Below are 21,593 nucleotides of genomic sequence, written 5' to 3'. Positions count from 1 at the left end.
GTTCTGAAAGGGCGCCCTTCAATCCTGAAGTCATGCTCTCTTGTACTAGACTCCCCCATCATGGGAAACAACTTTGCCACATCCACTCTGTCCATGCCTTTTAACATTCGAAATGTTTCTATCAGGTCTCCCCTCATTCTTCTAAACTCCAAGGAATACAGTCCAAGAGCGGACAAACGTTCCTCATATGTTAACCCTCTCATTCCCGGAATCATTCTCGTGAATCTTCTCTGTACCCTCTCCAACGTCAGCACATCCTTTCTTAAATAAGGAGACCAAAACTGCCCACAGTACTCCAAGTGAGGTCTCACCAGCGCCTGAAAGAGCCTCAACATCACATCCCTGCTCCTATACTCTATTCCTCTAGAAATGAGTGCCAACATTGCATTCGCCTTCTTCACTACCGACTCAACCTGGAGGTTAACTTTAAGGGAATCCTGTACGAGGACTCCCAAGTCCTGTAGCATCTCAGAACTTTGAATTCTTTCCCCATTTAAATAATAGTCTGCCCTTTTATTTTTTCTGCCAAAGTGCATAACCATACACTTTCCAACATTGTACTTCATTTGCCACTTCTCTGCCCATTCTTCCAATCTATCCAAGTCTCTCTGCAGACTCTCCGTTTCCTCAGCACTACCGGCCCCTCCACCTATCTTCGTATCGTCAGCAAACTTAGCCACAAAGCCATCTATTCCATGATCCAGATCGTTGATGTACAATGTAAAAAGAAGCGGCCCCAACACTGATCCCTGTGGAACACCACTGGTAACCAGCAGCCAACCAGAATAGGATCCCTTTATTCCCACTCTCTGTTTCCTGCCAATCAGCCAACGCTCTATCCACGTATGTAACTTTCCCGTAATTCCATGGGCTCTTATCTTGTTAAGTAGCCTCATGTGTGGCACCTTGTCAAACGCCTTCTGAAAATCCAAATATACAACATCCACTGCATCTCCCTTGTCTAGCGTACTGGTAATTTCCTCAAAAAATTGTAATAGGTTTGTCAGGCAGGATTTTCCTTTAAGGAATCCATGCTGAGTTCTGCCTATCTTGTCATATGCCTCCAAGTACTCTGTAACCTTATCCTTGACAATCGACTCCAACAACTTCCCAACCACCGACGTCAAGCTAACAGGTCTATAATTTCCTTTTTGCTTCCTTGTCCCCTTCTTAAATAGCGGAGTGACATTTGCAATCTTCCAGTCTTCCGGAACCATGCCAGAATCTATCGACTTTTGAAAGATCATCGCTAATACCTCTGCAATCTCCACAGCTACTTCCTTCAGAACACGAGGGTGCATTCCATCTGGTCCAGGAGATTTATCGACCTTTAGCCTATTCAGCTTCCTGAGTACTTTCTCTGTCGTAATTGTGACTGCGCACACTTCTCTTCCCTGCCACCCTTGAGTGTCCGGTATCCTGCTGTCTTCCTCAGTGAAGACTGATGCAAAATACTTGTTCAGTTCCTCTGCCATCTCCTCATCTCCCATTACAATTTCTCCAGTATCATTTTCTATCGGTCCTATATCTACTCTCACCTGTCTTTTGCTCTTTATATACTTGAAAAAGCTTTTAGTATCCTCTTTGATATTATTTGTTAGTTTCCTTTCATAGTTAATCTTTCTCTCTTAATGACCTTCTTGGTTTCCTTTTGTAAGGTTTTAAAAACTTCCCAATCCTCTGTCTTCCCACTAATTTTTGCTTCCTTGTATGCCCTCTCCTTTGCTTTAAATTTGGCTTTTACTTCTCTTGTCAACCACAGTTGCATCCTTTTTCCACTCGAAAATTTCTTCTTTTTTGGAATATACCTGTCTTGCACATTCCTCATTTTTCGCATAAACTCCAGCCACTGCCGCTCTGCCGTCTTTCCCGCCAGTGTCTCTTTCCAGTCAACTTTGGCCAGTTTCTCTCTCATGCCACTGTAATTTCCTTTACTCCACTGAAACACCGACACATCAGATTTCGGCTTCTCTTTTTCTAATTTCACAGTGAACTCAATCATGTTATGATCACTGCCTCCTAAGGGTTCCTTCACCTCAATCTCTCCAATCACCTCCGGTTCATTACACAATACCCAATCCAGTACAGCCGATCCCCTAGTGGGCTCAACAACAAGCTGTTCTAAAAAGCCATCTCGCAAACATTCTACAAATTCTCTCTCTTCAGATTCAGTGCCGACCTGATTTTTCCAATCTACTCGCATGTTAAAATCCCCCACAATTATCATAACACTGCCCTTCTGACAAGCCTTTTCTATTTCCAGTTGTAATTTGTAGTCCACATCCCTGCAGCTGTTTGGAGGCCTATAAATAACTGCCATCAGGGTCTTTTTACCCCTGCAATTCCTTAGCTCAACCCATAAAGATTCTGCACCTTCCGATCCTATATCACCTCTTTCTAACGATTTAATATCATTTCTTACCAATAAAGCCACGCCTCCCCCTCTGCCTACCTTCCCATCCTTCCGATACACCGTGTATCCTTGGACGTTCAGCTCCCAGAGACATGCATCCTTTAGCCAGGTCTCAGTGACGGCCACAATATCATACCTGTCAATCTGTAGCTGTACAACAAGATCATCCACCTTATTCCTTATGCTGCGTGCATTTAAGTACAACACCTTAAGACCAGTATTAGATACTTTTTGCTTTGATTTCACTGCAACTTTATTGCACTTCAACTCATCCCAATGGCTACACATTTGCCCCATCACCTGCCTGTCTTTCCTGACATCTTTACTGCTCACTATCTTAGATTTATTTCTGTTATCCCCTTCCTCTGCTCTATCATTCCGGTTCCCATCCCCCTGCCAAATTAGTTTAAACCCTCCCTAACAGCTCTATTAAACTTTCCCGCCAGGATATTGGTCCCCTTCGGGTTCAGGTGTAACCTGTCCTTTTTGAACAGGTCATACTTTCCCCAGAAGAGATCCCAATTATCCAAGAATCTGAAGCCCTGCCCCCTCATCAGTCTCTCAGCCAGGCATTCATCTGCCTGATCCGACGACTCTTGCCCTCGCTAGCACGTGGCACATGTAGCAATCCCGAGATTACTATCCTGGAGGTCCTGCTTCTCAGCTTCCTTCCTAACTCCTGGAAATCTCTCTTCAGGACCTCCTCCTTTGTCCTATCTATGTCATTGGTACCAACATGTACCAAGACAACTGGCTGCTCACCCTCCCCCTTTAGAATATTCAGGACCCAATCCGAGACATCCCGTACCCTGGCACCTGGGAGGCAACACACCATGCGGGTATCTCTGTCAGGCTCACAGAATCTCCTGTCTGTTCCCCTGACTATGGAATCCCCCACGACTACCGCATTTCTCTTCTCCCTCCTTCTCTCCTGCACAACAGCGCCAGGCTCAGTGTCAGAGACCCGGTCACCGTGAGCGTCCTCCGTCAGGTCATCCCCCTCAACAGCATCCAGAACAAGATATTTGTTGCTGAGGGGGACAGCCACAGGGGTGCTCTCCACTATCCGGGCATTTCCCTTCCCTCTCTTGACAGTGACCCAGTGTTGACTCCTGTAGCCTAGGGATGACTACCTCCCTGGTTAAGCCAGGGGTCTGTAAAGCCCAAGTTGGGAATCCCTGATTTAAAGTGATCATCAGGATCACCGGAGGTGGTTTGAGAAGAAAACTTCATTTTTCACAGAAGTAGCCGCTGAGATTTAAAGCCCGATCATGTAGTGGAACTGGATTCAGTTGTAAATATCAAAGGAAAGAAAGATATATGAAGGAACAGGAGAAAAGCAGATGTGACAAATTGGATAGTTCTACAGAATGCTGTAGAACTTGGTAGCCACTTTATTAGGTACACGTATAAAACTGCCTGTTAATGTAACCAATCACATGGCAGCAACTTAATGCATAAAAGCATGCAGACAAGAGGTTCAATTACCGTTCAGATCAAACATCAGAATGGGGGAGAAATGCGATCTAAGTGACTTTGACTGTGGAATGAGAGACAGGAAAGTTGGAGTTTCTCAGAAACTGCTGATCTTTTGGGATTTTCACACACAACAGTCTCTAGAGTTTACAGTGAATGATGTGAAAACAAAAAAAAATCCAGTGAGCAGCAGATCTGTGGGTGAAGGTGCCTCGTTAATGAGATAAGTCAGAGAAAAATGGCCAGACTGGTTCAAGCTGACAGGAAGGTGACAGTAACTCAAATAACTACATGTTACAACAGCGGTGTGCAGAAGAGCATCTCTAAATGTGCAATATATTGAAGCTTGAATTGAATGGGCTACAGCAGCAGCTGAAGAAGACTACAAAGATACAGTCAATAGCCACTTTAATAGGTAGAGGAGGTACCTCAAAGGTTACAAGGTTCATGAAGTGGTCACTGAGTATATATTCATTTCTCATGAATGCTAATATTAAAGGATGTGCTGTAAGCCCAGCTCCCAGTGCCAAGCCTTCTTTCAGAGAAGCACAGATTACAGAATGTTATATGATCCCATCAATTACCTTATATTCTTGCCTTGGACTTAACTAAGAAACACAGTCTGATTGGTAAAACATTTAACTGTTTCATAAAGTCAGATTTCTGAAAGGCAACTTTAATGATTATGGTTGAGGGATAAATACTGAGCAATACATCATGAGATCTGCCTCACATTTCTTCAAATGGTATCGTGGAATTCTTTATGCTATAGCAGAAAAAGGCCCGTGTTGACCAAACCTCACAAATAACAGCATTTATGACAATTCACAGTTTCTTCAGTACTCGAACTGAGTGACAGTCTGAATAATGTGTTCGAACATCTTTGCAGGGTACAAGAGCCTGAAGGCACGCACTCAACATTTCAGGAACAGCTTCTTCTCCTCTGCCATCTGATTTCTGAATGGACAATGAATCCATGAGCACTACCTCACTATTTTTTCCTTCTCCTTTTGCACTACTTAATTTAATTTAATATTCTTTTTCATATATGCCTTTGTAATTTATAGATTTTATCATATAGTGCAATGTACTGCTGTCACAAAACAACAAATTTCATGACAGATGCCAGTGATATTAAACCTGATTCTGATTCTCCCAACCAGGCAGCCTTTTATTCTATGAAACTCAGCTGGCCGCAGACAGCAGCTGCAAATATATTGAACTAATTAAATTATGGAATCCTGTGTGGTCCCCCAAGAAAAATCTTGGAAGTTTTTTTTACACTCACTTATTTTTAATTGATAAATATGCACAATATGAAGACAAAAAGATCAATCCTATGATGTTACCTCAGTTGCAATGCTCTGACTTGCCCCATTGTCAAGGAGAAACTTTACAACTTCCAGGTGATTCTCCTGAGCAGCCATGTACAAAGGAGTGAAGCCATTCTGCAAAAGAAAGATAAATATTGTCATCATACATAGGGGAAAAAGTGTAATTTTGCTTCACTTTACAAAGGTTTATGCTGGTCTCTACTTCTTAAAGAATAACTTAGCCCTAAAGGTGCCTATTCTTCCATTTTCACATTTAAAGCTCTTTACTATCACTCTCCTCTGCTTGCTTCAACTTGATGACTACTTAAACAACAGCTCTACACACCTGAGCTCCAACAGAAGACAAATGGGAAAATGCAAAGAGCCTTCGGGGCCTTAAGATCAAGATCGAGTGCGAAGATAGTAAGGTAAGAGGGTCTAAATGGGCCACACATTCATTTAGCAACCAGCCTCATCTCCTTGCCACTTCTCTATTGGGTATGATCCAGGTGAGAACATTCAAAAGCAGAACCAGTTTTCACCAAAAAGTCAAAAAGAGCTATGTTAATTATATTAATACCTATCTTCTATCTGATAGTCAGCTGGTGGCATAGTGGCATCTGCACCAGACTTTGAGACGGGTGGTCTCAGGTTCAAATCCGGACCGCTCTTTGCATGCTTTCCATCCATGTTGGGCTGAGCATCAAGCTAGCAACTTGGTCTTGTAAAAAGCAGACGAAAATGCAAAAGAAACGGCAAGGTCGCCACCCATTGTGCCCCAAGGTCCAGAAAGGAACAACAAAGAACAAAACAAACAACTATCTGATAGTGCCTCAGTTGCTGTCCAGCAAGAAGATATGTGCAAGGGCTGACTGCACCCAATCTGAATCCATAATTAATACACAACATGACCCTATATATACTGCCCCCAATTTGGGGAGGGGGGTGGTGCTCTTTGGGGCTCAGGCAGAGTAAAATTTTCACTTTTAATTCCAATGGATATACATGTGCTAATAATACATTTTTTGTCTTCAAAATATTTGTGGAATGGCAAAAAATGGCCAAACTTCTTAAATTTCTTCTAAGTTATTTTCATTTTATTGAGGTCCATCTTTGGAGTTCAATATTGTTTTCTCTTCAATCATATTACTTAAATACCTCTACTTGTGTCCTCCATCCAAGATGTGAAGGGCATTATGTTCAAGGTTAACCTGAAATAGTAATATAGCTTCTGCATAGAAGATGTGAGAGTCAGCTAGTTCATTTTCCCTCATTTTTATGGAAAACCAATCTTCAATTCATAAAAAAAAGATGTATCTGACTGTGAACGTGTTAGTCAATCAAAAGTATTCCCAGCCTCATTTCACGTCAAAATCGATTTACTTCGAGGCCATCTTGTGAAGCTAAGACACTTCATTAAGCATTCAGGACATGTAACAGTGTAGTTAGTAAGACACAAGCACATTGATCCAAGGATCAAGGTTTGTATAGATTCTTCGTGCTTTAAAATAGCTTTAATCACAGGATGCTGGGTAGAGTAGGCTTTGGAGCCAATTTTTTGTATTGGCCAGCAAAAGTATGTACAGTCAAGACCCTAACATTTAAAGTCCACTGACAGTTCAATTGTCCAGTAAGTACTTTATAACTGCTCCAGCCTTGAGGCATCCATTGGTCAGTGTCCACCATGGATGCTGCAACCTAGCTGTCTACAAATATGAAAGCCAGGGCAGTATGATATGGAGAGCAAGCTGTTGTTCATACAGCATGCCCTGCCTGTCCACGCAGCTGATGAATCCGGAGAAACAGCAAAGATCAATGCAGTTTGGCACCAGCGATGTTGCAGGAGTTGCCAGTCAGCGTTTGAATTCAACATAGAGCCTTAGGGACTCCAGCTTCAGGATTTTCCGTGTGGTTTACTCCTGAAGCTTCCCCCATGAGTGGCTATAGCTGCAAGGCAGTGATGAATTGAGATCAGAGTTTTCCTTCGCCTAGGTGAGCTGCAAATCACGGCTGATGAACCCCATCCATCCAGACTGCTCCAGCATGTGAAGAGAAGGGAAGGGGCAATACTGCAGGGTAATGATGGGCATGTATCAGGAAGGGGCACAGGAATAAAAATAGATATGGAAAATTAAATCACACAAAATGCTGGAGGAACTCAGCAGGAAAAGAGTACTGTTGACGTTTCGGGCCGATAGCCTTTGGCAGAACTCTTTTCCTAGATGCTGCCTGGCCTGTTGCTCAGATTTCCAGCATCTGCAGATTTTCTCTTGTATGTAAAATTAAATCCCCTTTATTATCAGTAGTGTTCAAAACTATCAGACGAGCAACAACAAAGTGACTAATGCTAGGGATTGAATATTCTGCATTACATATCATTTTGGAAGAACAAGCAAATGGAAGAAAAAGAGGTGGTGTAAATCTGTTAATAATCTTTACTGTGATATTGGCTCAGAAGCTTAAGATGTAAAATCAATTCTGATGGAGATTAAAAAGAAAAAATAGGGTAAGGAGTCACTGGTAGATGTGGTATGTACCTTCCTTAATTATACCGTTGGACAGAATATTAATCAAATAACTGGGAGCTTGTATGACAGGATCTGCAAAAATCAAAAGCAATTTTCAATTAAGTTCAAAGTTCAAAGTAAATTTATTATCAAAGTACATCTACATCACCATATACATACAACCCTGAGATTTATTTTCTTGCAAGCATACCCGATAAATCCAATAACTATAATAGAACCAATGGAAGGCAGCACCAACAGGGTGGACAACCAATGTGCAAAAGACAACACACTGTGTAAATACAAAAGAAAGAAAAAAATAATAATAGTAAATAAGCAATAAATATCAAGGAGTTGAGATGAAAAGTCCTTGAAAGTGAGTCCATAGGTTGTCGGAACAGCTCAGTGACGGGGCAAATCAAGTTGAGTGAAGTTATCCACCGTGGTTCAAGAGCCTGATGGTCGAGGGGTAAAAATGTTCTTGATCCTGGTGGTGTGAGTCCCGAGGCTCCTGTGCCTTCTTCCCGATGGCAGCAACAAGAAGAGGGCATGGCTTGATTGTGGCGGTCCTTGATGATGAATGCTGTATTCCCGCAGCAATGCTTCGTGTAGATCCGTGCAATGGTGTTGTGGACTTTCCCTGTGATGGATTGGGCCGTATCCACTACTCTTTATAGTATTTTCTGTTCAAGGGTACTGGTGTCTCCATACCAGGCTGTGATGCAGCCAGTCAATATACTCTCCGCTACACTTCTATGGAAGTTAGTCAAAGTTATAGATGTCATGCCAAATCTTCACAAACTCCTAAGGAAGTAGAGGTACTACTGTGCTTTCTTCAAATTGCAGCTAGATTTTCAATCTCTCTGCTGTATGCTGATTCATCACCACCTTTGATTTTGCCTATGACAGTGATGTTGTCAGCAAACTTAAATATGACATTGAAGCTGTGCTTAGCCACAGAGCCATAAGTGTAAAGTGAGTAGAGCAGGGGGCTAAGCACACAGTCTTGTGGTGCACCTGTGCTGATGGAGATTGTAGAGGAGATGTTGTTGTTTTCAACACGAATTGGGGTCCGCAAGTGAATATACCACGGTTGAGAACTCAATTGCACAAGGAGGTATTGAGACCAAGATCTTGAAGCTTATTGATTTGTTTTGAGGGGATGATAGTAATGAATGCAAAGTTGTACTTGGTAAAGAGCATCCTCATGTATGCATCTTTGCTGTCCAGATGTTCCAGGGTTGAGTGAAAAGCCAATAAAATGGTATCCGTTGTGGACCTGTTGTGCCGGCAGGCAAACTGGAGGCAATCAAAGTCACTTCTCATTCAGGAGTTAATATGTTTTATCACAAACCTTTCAAAACACTTTATCACTGTGGATGGAAGTGCTACTGGACGATAGTCATTGAGGCAGGTTCCCACGTTCTTCTCAGAGAGTGGAATCATTGAACCTTGCTTAAAGTAGGTGGGTACCTTATCCTGCCCAAGCGAGGTGTTAAAGATCTCAGTGAACACTCAAGCCAGTTGATCAGCCTAAGTCTCTAGTACTCAGCCAGGTACCTTGTCTGGGCCAGATGCTTTCCACAGGTTCACCCCCCCCCCCCCCGAAGGATACTCTCATGTCGGCCTCAGAGACTGAAATCACAGTATCATCGGATTCTGTAGGAGTTCATGATGGTTCTTCCATGGTTTGATGGTCAAAGTAAGTATAGAAAGCATTGAGCTCATCTGAAAGTGAAACCCTGCAGCGTCCTATTGCTTTATTTCACTTTGTAAGAGGTGATAGCATTCAAGCCCTGCCACAGCTGTTGAGTATCCTTTAGTGATTCAAGTTTAGTCTGGAATTGCCACTTCACCCAAGCGATAGCTTTCCAGATATTGTACCTGGACCTCTTGTAACTTGTAACTTTCTTGGTCACCAGACTTGAGACTTGGACACCTCTGCCCTGGCCCTCAGCGGATTGCAGATCTCATAGTTCATCCAGGGTTTCTGGTTGGGGAAGATTGAATGATTTTGTGGGGACACACTTGTCTAACACTGTTTTCATAAAGTCTATGACAACCGTGGTATATTCATTCAGATCCACAAATGAGTCCTTGAACACTGCCCAGTCTTTGACTTTGAGTCCACCAACTTGAAGCAGTCGCATAGCCACATTTCTGCCTCCTGAAACCACCTATTTGTTGTCCTAATCTCTGGAGTCTTGCTCCTTAGCTTCTGCTGTATGCAGGTAGGAGGAGGACTGCAAAGTGATCTGATTTACTGAAATATAGACAGGGCATAGAGAGTTAGGCATTCCTTATCTTAGTATAACAGTGGCCTAGTGGGTTGGGACGTCTGGTGCTACAGGTTATATACTGATGGTAATTGGTCAGGGATTTCTTCAAACCAACCTGATTGAAATCCCCGACTATCATCTGAAATGCGTTGGGGTGGACAGTTTCTTGTTTAGTGAGTGCATCATGCAGTATCTCAAGTGTCTGATTACAGTTGGCCACTGGTGGTATGTAAACTGTGGTCAGGATTATGGAGGACAACCGGCTTGGTAAATAGAGTAGTCAGCGTTTGATTATCAGGTGTTCACGGTTGGACGAACAAAACTGCTGCATCAGAGCACTGCAGAGAGTTTACCATGAAACACACACCTCCACCTTTTATCTTTTCTCAATCAGCAGATCGGTTCATCCTGTGTATTGGGAAGCCTTCAGGTCTGATCACTGTAGTTTGCATACTCTGAGTAAGCCATGTCTCAGTGAAAAACAAAAGACAACAGTCCCTCATTTCCCTTTGATACAGCAATCTTGCCCTCAGGTCCTCAGTTTTGTTTTCCAGCGACTGCAGACTTGTTAACAAGATGCTGGGTAGAGGGGGCCTCATCCTTCTGCGTTTCAGCCTGGCTTGGAGTCCCACTCCCTCCTGCTTTGCTTCTGGCCATGGCAATAAACCTTTGTACGCTTAATGATGCCGCACCTGCTTGCCTGGGAGTTAAGTCTGCTGAGCCTTTCAGAAGATTGTCAAATCTGTAGTTCATTAAGTCAATTTAAAAGTATATTTCTTAAAGGGAAATTACATGTTGCAGATTGCAGTGGGAGTAATTCAAAAAAAGTATATTTAGAAGTATTGTATGTAGCCTGTAGAACATCACCTTGGGGGTTACGGGCACCATCGTGGCAATGTGGATCATCCTTTAGATTGAACAAATCAAATGGAGCCTTGAGATAAAGTTCATAGAGTGCATTTCAGAATATTTCTTTTACCAACATGTTGAGGAACCAATCAGGGTACTCTACATCAGATACAGTGTAGTGAGACAAGATTAATAAATGATCTCATAGCAAAGGTTCTCCTCAGATGACTATTCATAGAACAGCAGAATTTATAATTTAGTTTGAAGCTGAGAAATGCAGGTCTGAAACTAGGATTCTAAGCTTAGCATAGCATCACTACAGCACCAGTAACCTGCGATCAAATCTGCCACTGTCTGTAAGGAGATTGCACGTTCACCCGTGAGCACGCGGGTGTCCATCAGGTGCTCTGGTCTCCTCCTACATTCTAAAGACATAGAGCTGAGCAGGTTACTTAATAGGTTCATTGGTCACATGGTTGCAATTGGGTGGCATGGGCACGTTGGGCCAGAAGGACATGTGAAAATACTGTTAAGTAAAAACACAAAAGCAATTGCAAGAGTATGAAATACTCATCACAAGCGTTTGAGTATGAAGAGTTGGCTAAAGTGGACTGGAAAACTACCTTAAACTGCAAAACAATAGATCAGCAGTGATAGACATTTATGGACGTTTGTAGATACATTTCATAAATTGCAGCAAAGTTGAGGACCAAAGGATATACGCCATCTATAGTTAAATCTTAAAGATAGTATGAAATTGAAGGAAAACGCAAGCCATATTTTGAAGATTAGTGGCAGGCCAGTTGATGAAGACATTTTTAAGAATGAATAAGAATTCTATAAAGGGTGAGCAGAAGACGAATGAAATTAGCAAATAATATGGAAACTGACAATGGAGCTTCAATTGTTATACATAGGGAATGAGTGACTGAGACCTTTTGAGAAGGAGATTGGGAAATTAACAATGAAAAATGGAAAAATAACTGAGTTTCTAAATATTGATTTTGGACTAGTCTTCATGTTACAGAACTCAAAAGACATTCCAATAATAATATTAATGATCAAGGGACTATTAAGGAAGGAGCAACTTAAAACAACTATGATCACTAAAAAAAAATATTCTAGGCAAACTGAAGCCCAGCAAGTTGCCTGCACCTCGGGTCTTAAAGGAAGTGGATGCTGAGATAGTGAATACATTTGTTGTAATTTATCAAATTTCTCCAGCCATTATACAATGAAGGTGACAGTTCTAAGTTCAAAATAAATTTGTTATCGAAGTATGTCTACCAGATACTAGCTGGAGATTCATTTTCTTGCAGACATTTACAGGAAAAATAAAGAAATACAATAGAATCTATGAAAAACCATACAGAAACTATGCAAATAAAAAAAATACCGAGAACCAGTTGTAAAGTGTGTTTGAAAGTGAAGCTGTAGGTCACAGAATTAGTTCGGAGTTGTGGTGAGTGAAGTTATCCACTCTAGTTCAAGAACCTGATGGTTGTAAGGTAATAACTGTTCCTGAACCTGGTGTTGAGAGACCTATGGCTTCTGTACCTCTTGCCTGATGGCAGTAGTGAGCAGAGAGCATGGCCTGGATGGTGGGGGTCTTTGATGATGAAAGCTGCTTTCTTGTGATAGTGCTCTATGTAAATATGCTCATTGGTGGGAAGGGCTTTGCCTGTGATGACAGGGTTATATACACCACTTCCTGTAGCCTTTTCCATTCCTGGGCATTGGTGTTTCTATACTAGGCCATAATACAACCAGTTGAGATAATCTTCACTGTGTATCTATAGATGTTTATCTAAGTTTTTTAGTGACATTCCCAATCTACGCAAACTTCTAAGAAATTAGAAGCACTGTTGTGCCTTCTTTGTGACAGCACTCATGTGCTGGTCCTAGGACAGATCATCTGATAGGATAATGCAAAGGAATTTCAAGTTACTGATTCTCTCCAGCTCCGATTCCCTAATGAAGACTGGTTCATGGATTTCTGGCTTCTCCTTCGTATAGTGGATGATCAGCTCCTTGGTTTTGCTGACAATGAGTGAGAGGTTGTTGTAGCACCATCGACTGGTTTTTCAATCTCCCTCCTAAATGCTGATTGGTCACCACCTTTGATTCAGCCAACAACAGTGGCGTGGTCAGCAAACTTACATACGGCATTGGATCTGTATCTAGCCACACAATCATAGGTACAAAATGAGTAAAATAGGTTCGCTGCCGCTGCTACTGTACGATCGAGAATCTCCAGAGGGAAGGCCCCAAAATCCTCGGCTTTGCCTGCTGCTGGTGGCCGGGGCTAGGGTCGAAGTGCTCGGCAGAGATGGTGCTCGGTGCCGGAGGCTCTAAGTTTTCGGACGACTCAGAGACGGACTGTGGTCGGGCATGGCAGGGAGAGTTTTCTTCCTTCTCCCGTATGCATGAGATGTGGGACTTTCGAGAGACTTTGAACTTTTTTACTGTGCCCATGGCCTGTTCTTCATCAAGTTATGGTATTGCTTGCACTATTGTAACTATATGTTATAATTATGTGGTTTTTGTCAGTTTTTCAGTCTTGGTCTGTCCTGTGTTTCTGTGATACCACACCGGAGGAATATTGTATCAATTCTTAATGCATGCATTACTAAATGACAATAAAAGAGGACTGCATGTCCTCATAATCTAATCTAAAAGGGGAAAAAAACAATGAGCTGATGTTGTCATTGAGAAAATGATGGAATCCTTTACTAAGGGATTTTTTTTTAAATCATAAGACAATAAAGCAAAGTTAATAGTGATTCAATGAAAGGGAAGTCATGAATTTGTTAGAATTCTTTGAGGATGTAACCAATAGCTTGGATAAAAAGGAACAGGCACACATATTTGGGTTGGAAAATGCATTTGAAAAGATACCACATAATACACTGCTGCATAATTTGGGTATAATATGTTGATGCCGACAGGGAGATGGTCACAGAAGAGAGGCGGAATAAATGGATCATTTTGAAAATGGTAATCAGTAACTTGTGGATCTCAACTACCTATCACCCATATCAATTGTTCTGAGTATACTGTACTGGAATATTGCCAGATCTGATGATCATACAAACACAGGTGAGTTAGCAAGGTGTGTGGAAAGGTCTGAATTGGGATATGGTTAGGCTATGTGAGAAGCTGGCAGATGGAGTCTAATGTGCAGGAATATTATTCACTTTAGAAGGAATAATGGTATAGTAATTTACTACTTAAATAGTCAAACTATAAAATGTTGAGATACAAAGGGATCTGGGGGTCCTAGTGCATGAAGCATAAATATTAGCATGCAGGAAACAGCTGTGAAGGCTAATAGAATGTAGGCCTTTATTACAAGGGGCATGGAATATAAATGTTAGGAGGTTTTAATACAACTTTGCAGGGTTTTCGTGAGACCACACCCAGAGTTCTGCATGGAGACTTGTTTTCCATATGTAAGGAAGGATGTGTTTGTAATGAAGAGAGTGTAGAAAGGTTAAATAAGTTCAATAAGTTGAATCCTGGGAAGAAAAGATTGACATATGACAAAAAAATTGAGCAGGATGTCTCTAAACTTATATGAACTTAGAAGGACCATATTGAAATATAAAATTCTGAGGGAATTTAACAGAGTAGATACTGGGAGGACATTTCCTTGGTGGAAATATTAGAACTAGGTAGCGTTGTTTCTGAATGCTCATTTCATCAGGAAAGAGGTGAAATTTCTTTCAAAGAATTGCAAAATGTTCTATCCCAGAGAATGGAGGAGACAGAATCATTGTATATAAGCGGAAATCAGCAGCCATTTACAGTATCAGGGAGTGGAGAGGTTTGGGGAGGGAGCAAGAAGGTTCTGTCAAGATAAAGAATGGCAAGTCAGGCTATCTGGAATACAACTGCTCCTGTTCCACATGTTCTTCCACTAAGAAGGACAATAGTATTTCTAACTGAATACAATATTCACATCAACAAAGGCCTCGGAGACCATTTACAGCTGGATCTGCTCCGCATTCAACTGGATGGTAGTTAAATAATTCATCCTCCTCAGAAGTGGTTTGTAGAGAATAACAATAATCAGTTAGGATTTCAGCAAGGGAAACCACAAATCCATTGGAGTTTCGATGAAGGTGAACCAGTTGATATCACGTATTTTTAGAAGACTTTTAGTAAAGTGCCATACAAGATGTTATTAAACAAAATTCCTGCCACTTTCTGGAGATTGTTTGTTCTCCCTGTGACCGCATGGGTTTCCTTCCACAGTCCAAAGACATACCAGCGGGTAGGTAATTGGTCCTCGTAAATTGATCCATGATTAGGTGAGGGTTAAATTGGGGATTGCTGGGCACTGTGGCTCAAAGGACTGGAAGGGCCTATTCCATACTGTATCTCAATAAATAAATAAAATAAAATTAGATTGGATGATATTGGGGGTAATACACCGACATGAATAGAAATCTCAGAGTAGAAATAAATGAGTTATTGCATATTTGATGCTGGGACTCCAATTGTTCACAATCTATATCAATCATTTTGATGAAGAGATAAATGTAATACATACATCTAAGTTTGCTAATGATACAAAGGAAGGTGAGCTGAGAGAGATATAGAGTGGCTTCAGGGAGACATGGGCAGGTAAGTGAGTTGTTAAGGAAAGGCAGTTGGAAAATGCAATACAGAGGTCAATCACAATCAAATAAAAGAAACAGAAAGCATTTATGAATGGCGAGAGTCTGAAAGGTGCTTGAAAGAGATCTGGCACCCTTGTAACAATTCACTGAAAGTTAATATGCAGGTTCAATAGGTAATATATGCAAACAGGTTTGAGTACAAGAGTTGAGATGTCTTGCAACAATTATACAGAACTTTAATAAGAACACATCTAAAATGTTGTATACAGGTTTGGGCTTTCTATCTAAGAAATACTATATTTGCAATATATTGTATATAGCAACATTTACCAAGCTGATTCATTGGACTGTTAAGTTTCTTCAATGAAGATTGGTTAAGAAGACTGGCCTCAACTCCTTTGACTTTAGAAGAACGAGAGGTGATCTCATTGAAATGCACAAAATTCTTACAGACTTGACAGGATAAACACAGAACATAAGAGAGTCTGCAGCTGTTAGAAATCCAGAGCAACGTGCCCAGAATGATGTATAAGCTCAGTAGATCAGGCAGCATCTATAGAGTTGATGTTCTGGGCCGAGACCTTTCATCTGGATACTGTAGATATAGACTGAGGTGCCCAGAAACAGCAGTTACAGTGTCAGAACAAGGGATCAGCTATTCAGGGCAGAGGTGAGAAATGTTCTCACCCAGAGGCTAGTGAATCTTTGGAATTCCCTACCCAAGAGGGTTGTGGAGGTCCCAGTCACTGAGTCCACTCAAAACAGATATTGGTAACTTTTTAGAACTGATATAGACTGAGTGTAAGAAAATGGACATTTAAATATTGACATAGAAAATCAACCATAATCTTAGTGAATGACAAATATGACAAGAGCAGCCTGTTCCTGCTTCTATTTCTTTGTTTTCTGTATTCTGTCACTCTTATATCTTTGCTTTACAAAAGTATATAAATCTCAGTTCTGGATTTCAAAGTGATATGTTCACCCACTGGAAAACTTTTCTTAGATCATAATTGAATAGCCTGGCTTGAATTTTAATCTTCTGTGATTTATTCTCGACTCCCCCAACAGAGTAAATAGTTTCTCTCTATCCTATCTATTCCTTTAATCACTGACATTATATTAGCCTTAATTGAGGGAATGGATATCTAGTTTTTGCCAAGTCGTGATTTTGTCTCCTTTGCCCTGGTCCAAGTCCACATTATAAACCAACAGAGATCGTAAAAAGGAGCTATAGAAATGAATGGAATCACAGTCTTCCTGTACCAGGTCTAAGCTAATTTAGAAGATTTACTAGTGTAAAAGCTGGGGAAATGAAACAATTCTATGCTACACTGTAGACGAGTACACAAGGAGTCTAATGTTTATGAACAGTTAGGAAAAAAAGTAAAGAACAACCACCAGCAATTTTGGGAGTTTGTTTTCCAAGTAAGTTGGATCCACCTCACTGCAATTCTACAAATAGGGTGTAGCACAGCAGCTGGTCAATCACATGGCATCTGCTGAAAGGCACTTAAGCTGCATTTTCATTGATTCGTACTGTATATCATAGAAACGGACAATACAAAAACAGACCTTGACCATATCAACCACGATACCAACCTACACTAATCCCACTTACATACATTAGGCCCATATCCACCACACTTTTCCTTCCCTGTTCAATGCTTTTTAAGCATTGCAAATTTTTAAAAATCTGTTTTGTCAGCTTTCAGTTTTTAAGCTTGAAATTTAAAGCTAACGGCCTATTTTGGTACCAAAGAGTAGCTGAAATGAAGATTTAGTTAGGAAGATCATGACCTCTGTCACACAAGCGAAAAGCATCAAAACTTGCTGTGTTAACCAGTGTAAAAAAAATCAATATTCTAGATGACAGTCTCAATGAATCTGGTTGATGGCACTGTACTAGATAACTACATTGCAACTATAAGATCATGTAGTATCTAGATCTGCTCACAAGATAAGATTGATTGTATGGAATGTGTGTGTTCATTATTACTCACATGATATGAATTTAATTCTTCACATCTTTGCTCCAATGTGTGCCTATGTGCTTATGATGTCTCTCCTGAGTATTTCAGCCTACCCATAAGCTTGCATTTTAAGCAAACTTACAGAAGGCTTATCAATGAATTATTTGTTACTGAACTGATCTGTTCAATAACTTGACTCATTCACATAGTCATTTGAGCATGATTTGTTCTTACGTTTTAGCTTGATGACAACACCTTTGGAAACCAACTCCAATTTTTGGAAATAAATTTGTTCTTTTGCATGCATAATAATTTTAAATCATGTAAATTTTGAAGTGATAAAGAAAATGGACTTTCATGGCCTATGATTACATTCAAAGAAACAAAATTATTTAGGGTGTTCAGCATTTTGGCTTAAATCTTACCTGTGACTGGGCGTTGATATTTGCACCATTTGTTACAAGGACATGGACAACCTCTGCTTGCCCAGCTAATGACGCAATATGCAAGGCAGTATTTCCTTTCTGAAAGTAAAAGGTAAAGGCATATCAGTAATTACTGGAATGAGTCTGGTGCACTCTGATCAGAGTAAAAATACAAAGTGAGTGAGATCCTTGCATTGTCTTGATTTACCTGTATCTGTGGTAGACCAAACAATAGGAATTGATTGTTACTATCAGACAACAATTCTATTATTTCTCTATCATGGGGCTTCCAGGATTATAGGTTTTGATTCAGCTGGATTTTAGTCCTTTTACAACTAACTCCATAATTCCAATGGATAGATCAACATACATATTATAAATGTCTCCAAACTTAAGCTGAGCTCAGCTGTGAAAACACAGAGTACTTCATTAATCTGAATACATTAATGACACATAAGTATACATTCAGATTTAAGAAAAAGCCAGCCCAGGAGCAGGATTTTTTTTTTTCAAATGACAATTCCAGTACACCAGGCTGTTGAGTTACCTGGTTCATGTAATTTCAATTCCCCTTCCCTTTGCTGAAACCCAAGCCATCTGTCCTCGGCCTTTTCCACTTCTATGATGAGGCCAAACACTAACTAGAAGGATAGCACCTCATATTCCATTTGGGTAGCCTACAGCTTAATGGCATGAACATTGAATTTCCCCAGTTTGAGGTACCCAATCAGCCTGGTTTCTTTTCCCACTTCTGTCAGTCTACCCAGTATCTCCTTGTCCATGTTTTCCATCCTCCCCCATCCCTAAACTCTTCACTCACAACCCTTCCCAACGTTACGGACATCTTCAAGGGTCAATGCCTCAAAAAGGCCACATTCATCATTTAAGACCCTCACCATCCAGGACACCTCACATTACTACCATTAGGGAGGAGGTACAGAAGCCTGAAGACACACACTCAATGTTTTAAGAACAGCTTCTTCCACCATCAGATCTTTGAACTCTCCATGAACCCTCGAATACAACTTCATTATTCATCTTTTGCAGTATTTATTTTGTAAATCTTAGTGCTTTTTATGTCTGTTGTCACAAAACAACACATTTCACTACGTATGATGGATAATAAACCCAATTCTGATTCTAATTCAACCTCTCTCATACCTACAGTATTTCCCTGGTTTTTTTTGGCTTGTTTAACTTTTCATATCCTCTCCTCTCATTCCATCTGCACAACACCCTTCTTTTATCTGGTTAAATCTATCACCGAGAAGCCCTTTCACCCCTCCATCTCACTTCTCTGTACTGGTCCTCCCCCTCCAAGTCATTTTGCAGGATTTTGACCTGAAACGTTGATCATCACTTTGCCCCCACAGATGCTGCTCAACATGGTGAGTTAATGTTTTGCTCCTGCACCTGCAGTTGCTTTTGTCTCCAAGTTACTAGATTACATTTGGTTTATTTAAAGTGATTTGAGGTTAGAAGCTCACTCTTCAATGAACTGAAATGTACAATGCTTGATCTACTGAATGATATACACTAATGACCTCTCATTTATATAATGGTAATAAATCAGTGACTCATTAAGTCAGCTGACTGGGCAGAGTGGGTCCTATCCGTAGCATGAAAATAACAGGCAGCGGTCACTCCACGGTACATTTACTAAACCCCAAAATAATGAAGGAATAAATTATGACAGAGTTGTACAAATTTCAGTGACTGGCCTATTGCAATCCCCACTACACTTACCACCAAATGACATAATAGCAGCTACAATGGGCTTGGATCAAACTATTTTGGGACTGATCCAATGAGTTTATGTAAGAGCAACAAAGAATGGATTATGCAGCTTGATGTTTACAACATATGTAAGAACACTAAAACATGAGCAAACAATTCAACCCGTGGACCTTGATACACCATTAAACTTTATCACAGCTGATCTGTGCCTTAACACCAAAAATTACCTGTCATAGGCCTAAATCTTTTGAAATTGTTACTGATCAAAAATATCATCTTAAAATTACAATGCCTTATACAGTCTTCAGCTTCACATTTGTGATACAAAATATAGTGTAAGCTCTCAAAGCTGTAATTGAAAAATATCCACGAAGCAAAGATATTATTGAGTAAACAGCAGGACCTCAAAATGAAGAGTCACACATGATCAATGTTAATGAATTCTTCTAAATTGTATAAGAAAGGGTAGACAAATAATGTTGTTGATGTAATGTATTTAGATTTAATCAAGTACTACGTACAATGTTCCCTCGAAGGTGTGCGTGTTTGCCAACGCACACATTCCTGCTACGAGCGCACAAAAGATTGTCACCCTCTACTTCATTGGCATGTTCAGTATACTTCACAATCGTACACAATCACATTTTCTTTTCCAATGCAGATGGTGTTGACAATGTGGGGTTTGCAATTATTTGTTTGCAGATTTTAAAAATGGCTTACTTATTCTGTTTTTATTGAAGAAATTATTCATTTACTATGTCAAATTCCAAAGGATCAAAGGGTGTGAAGCACAAAAGAACATTTAAAGTGGAATGGCTAAATGAAACAGTAGAAAATGCTACACTGAAAGCTCATGAGGTCAGGAACGTACAGCTACGCGAAATATTTATGTACAATATAGAAACTGGTGTAACCTTTGTGTATTGTCATGATGCAAATGTTGCTGGTTAATTTGCAAGTGGGAAAAAGTGGAGTGATATTTGAAAACTTGACTTCTTAAAGTGTTATTTAGCAAGAAAATCACATATGGACGGTGTGCAAAAGCTACGGCAAGAAAATCCTTCATTACCCGCTACAGGCCTGCTACACATTTTGTGAGAATGCAGATGAACGAGAGCAAAAACGATCAAGCCCAGAGAAGATCAAAGTTCTTATTGACAATGTTTTGCTAGCTGTTAAATTGAATAACTATATATAAAACTCAGTGCATACATGTTGTTGTCACTGGGCAAGAAATTCCACAGCACAAGATTTTTGCACACACTGGTTATTAAAAATTAGAGGGAACATTGATCGTGTAGTAAATTTACAATTAAGGTCAGGTAACATGGAGTCAGTGAGCAGGTACTGAACAGATGTCAAGGTCATTACTAAGCACAAAACAGAGAGTCGCAAGTTAAAGGCAGGTTGGAAGAGTAAAGTAGTGGCTTTCTGGGATTATTGTTGTTCACGACTTCTAGTAACAATTTGAATTTGGGATCAGAAGTAGAATTTCTAAATGTGTGTAATGCCCTGGTTAAGATTTTTACTGCTATGCTATAGGTATTTCATTTTAGCAGTTCTCAAGAGCAGTCTGTTCTGCTTTCAGTCTGTTTGGGTTTGAGCTGAGATAAGGGTTAGGGGCTTTATTGTTCAACTTAGGAATGTGGTGTCAGCCAATCAGGATGGTGGAATTGGGAAAAGGTTCTAGGGAACACTGGGCAGAGAGATTTTGTGGGGGACACTGATGTGGGTCGAGGTCTTTGTTCATGGGAGCTTGGAGAAGATAGGAGGGACGATAGCTGAGGATGCCATCCCTGTTGCACAAAGTGCTTTGTACAGATGAATGGCTTAAAGGCGAAAGGACCAATACTCTCATGGGAGAGATGGACTTCAAGTGACATTCGGAAGGTGCAATGTGTACATCGAAAACAATGGCTTCTGGGAGATTTGAGCTCCACCATACACATGTGACTGTTGAAGTATAAAGGGCCCTTTGTGTTTTTTCTTTCTTTCG

General features: G+C 40.5%; 1 protein-coding gene across 4 annotated transcripts in view; it reads right to left on the bottom strand.

The window, feature by feature from the left end:
- ank3b (ankyrin 3b) overlaps positions 1-21,593 on the bottom strand; it is a 401,704-nt gene that overhangs the window by 191,402 nt on the left and 188,709 nt on the right. For all 4 annotated transcript variants that reach the window (XM_063071574.1, XM_063071573.1, XM_063071575.1 and 1 more), the window contains exons 4-5: positions 17,861-17,959; positions 5,239-5,337 (exon numbers count right to left, since the gene is read on the bottom strand). In XM_063071574.1, coding sequence (XP_062927644.1) covers positions 5,239-5,337; positions 17,861-17,959 — 198 coding nt within the window. The remainder of the gene's footprint in view (positions 1-5,238; positions 5,338-17,860; positions 17,960-21,593) is intronic.

This window comes from Mobula hypostoma, chromosome 19 (genome assembly GCF_963921235.1).
Source record: "Mobula hypostoma chromosome 19, sMobHyp1.1, whole genome shotgun sequence".
Taxonomy (NCBI): Eukaryota; Metazoa; Chordata; class Chondrichthyes; order Myliobatiformes; family Myliobatidae; genus Mobula; species Mobula hypostoma.
This window is presented reverse-complemented; position numbering and strand designations above follow the sequence as displayed.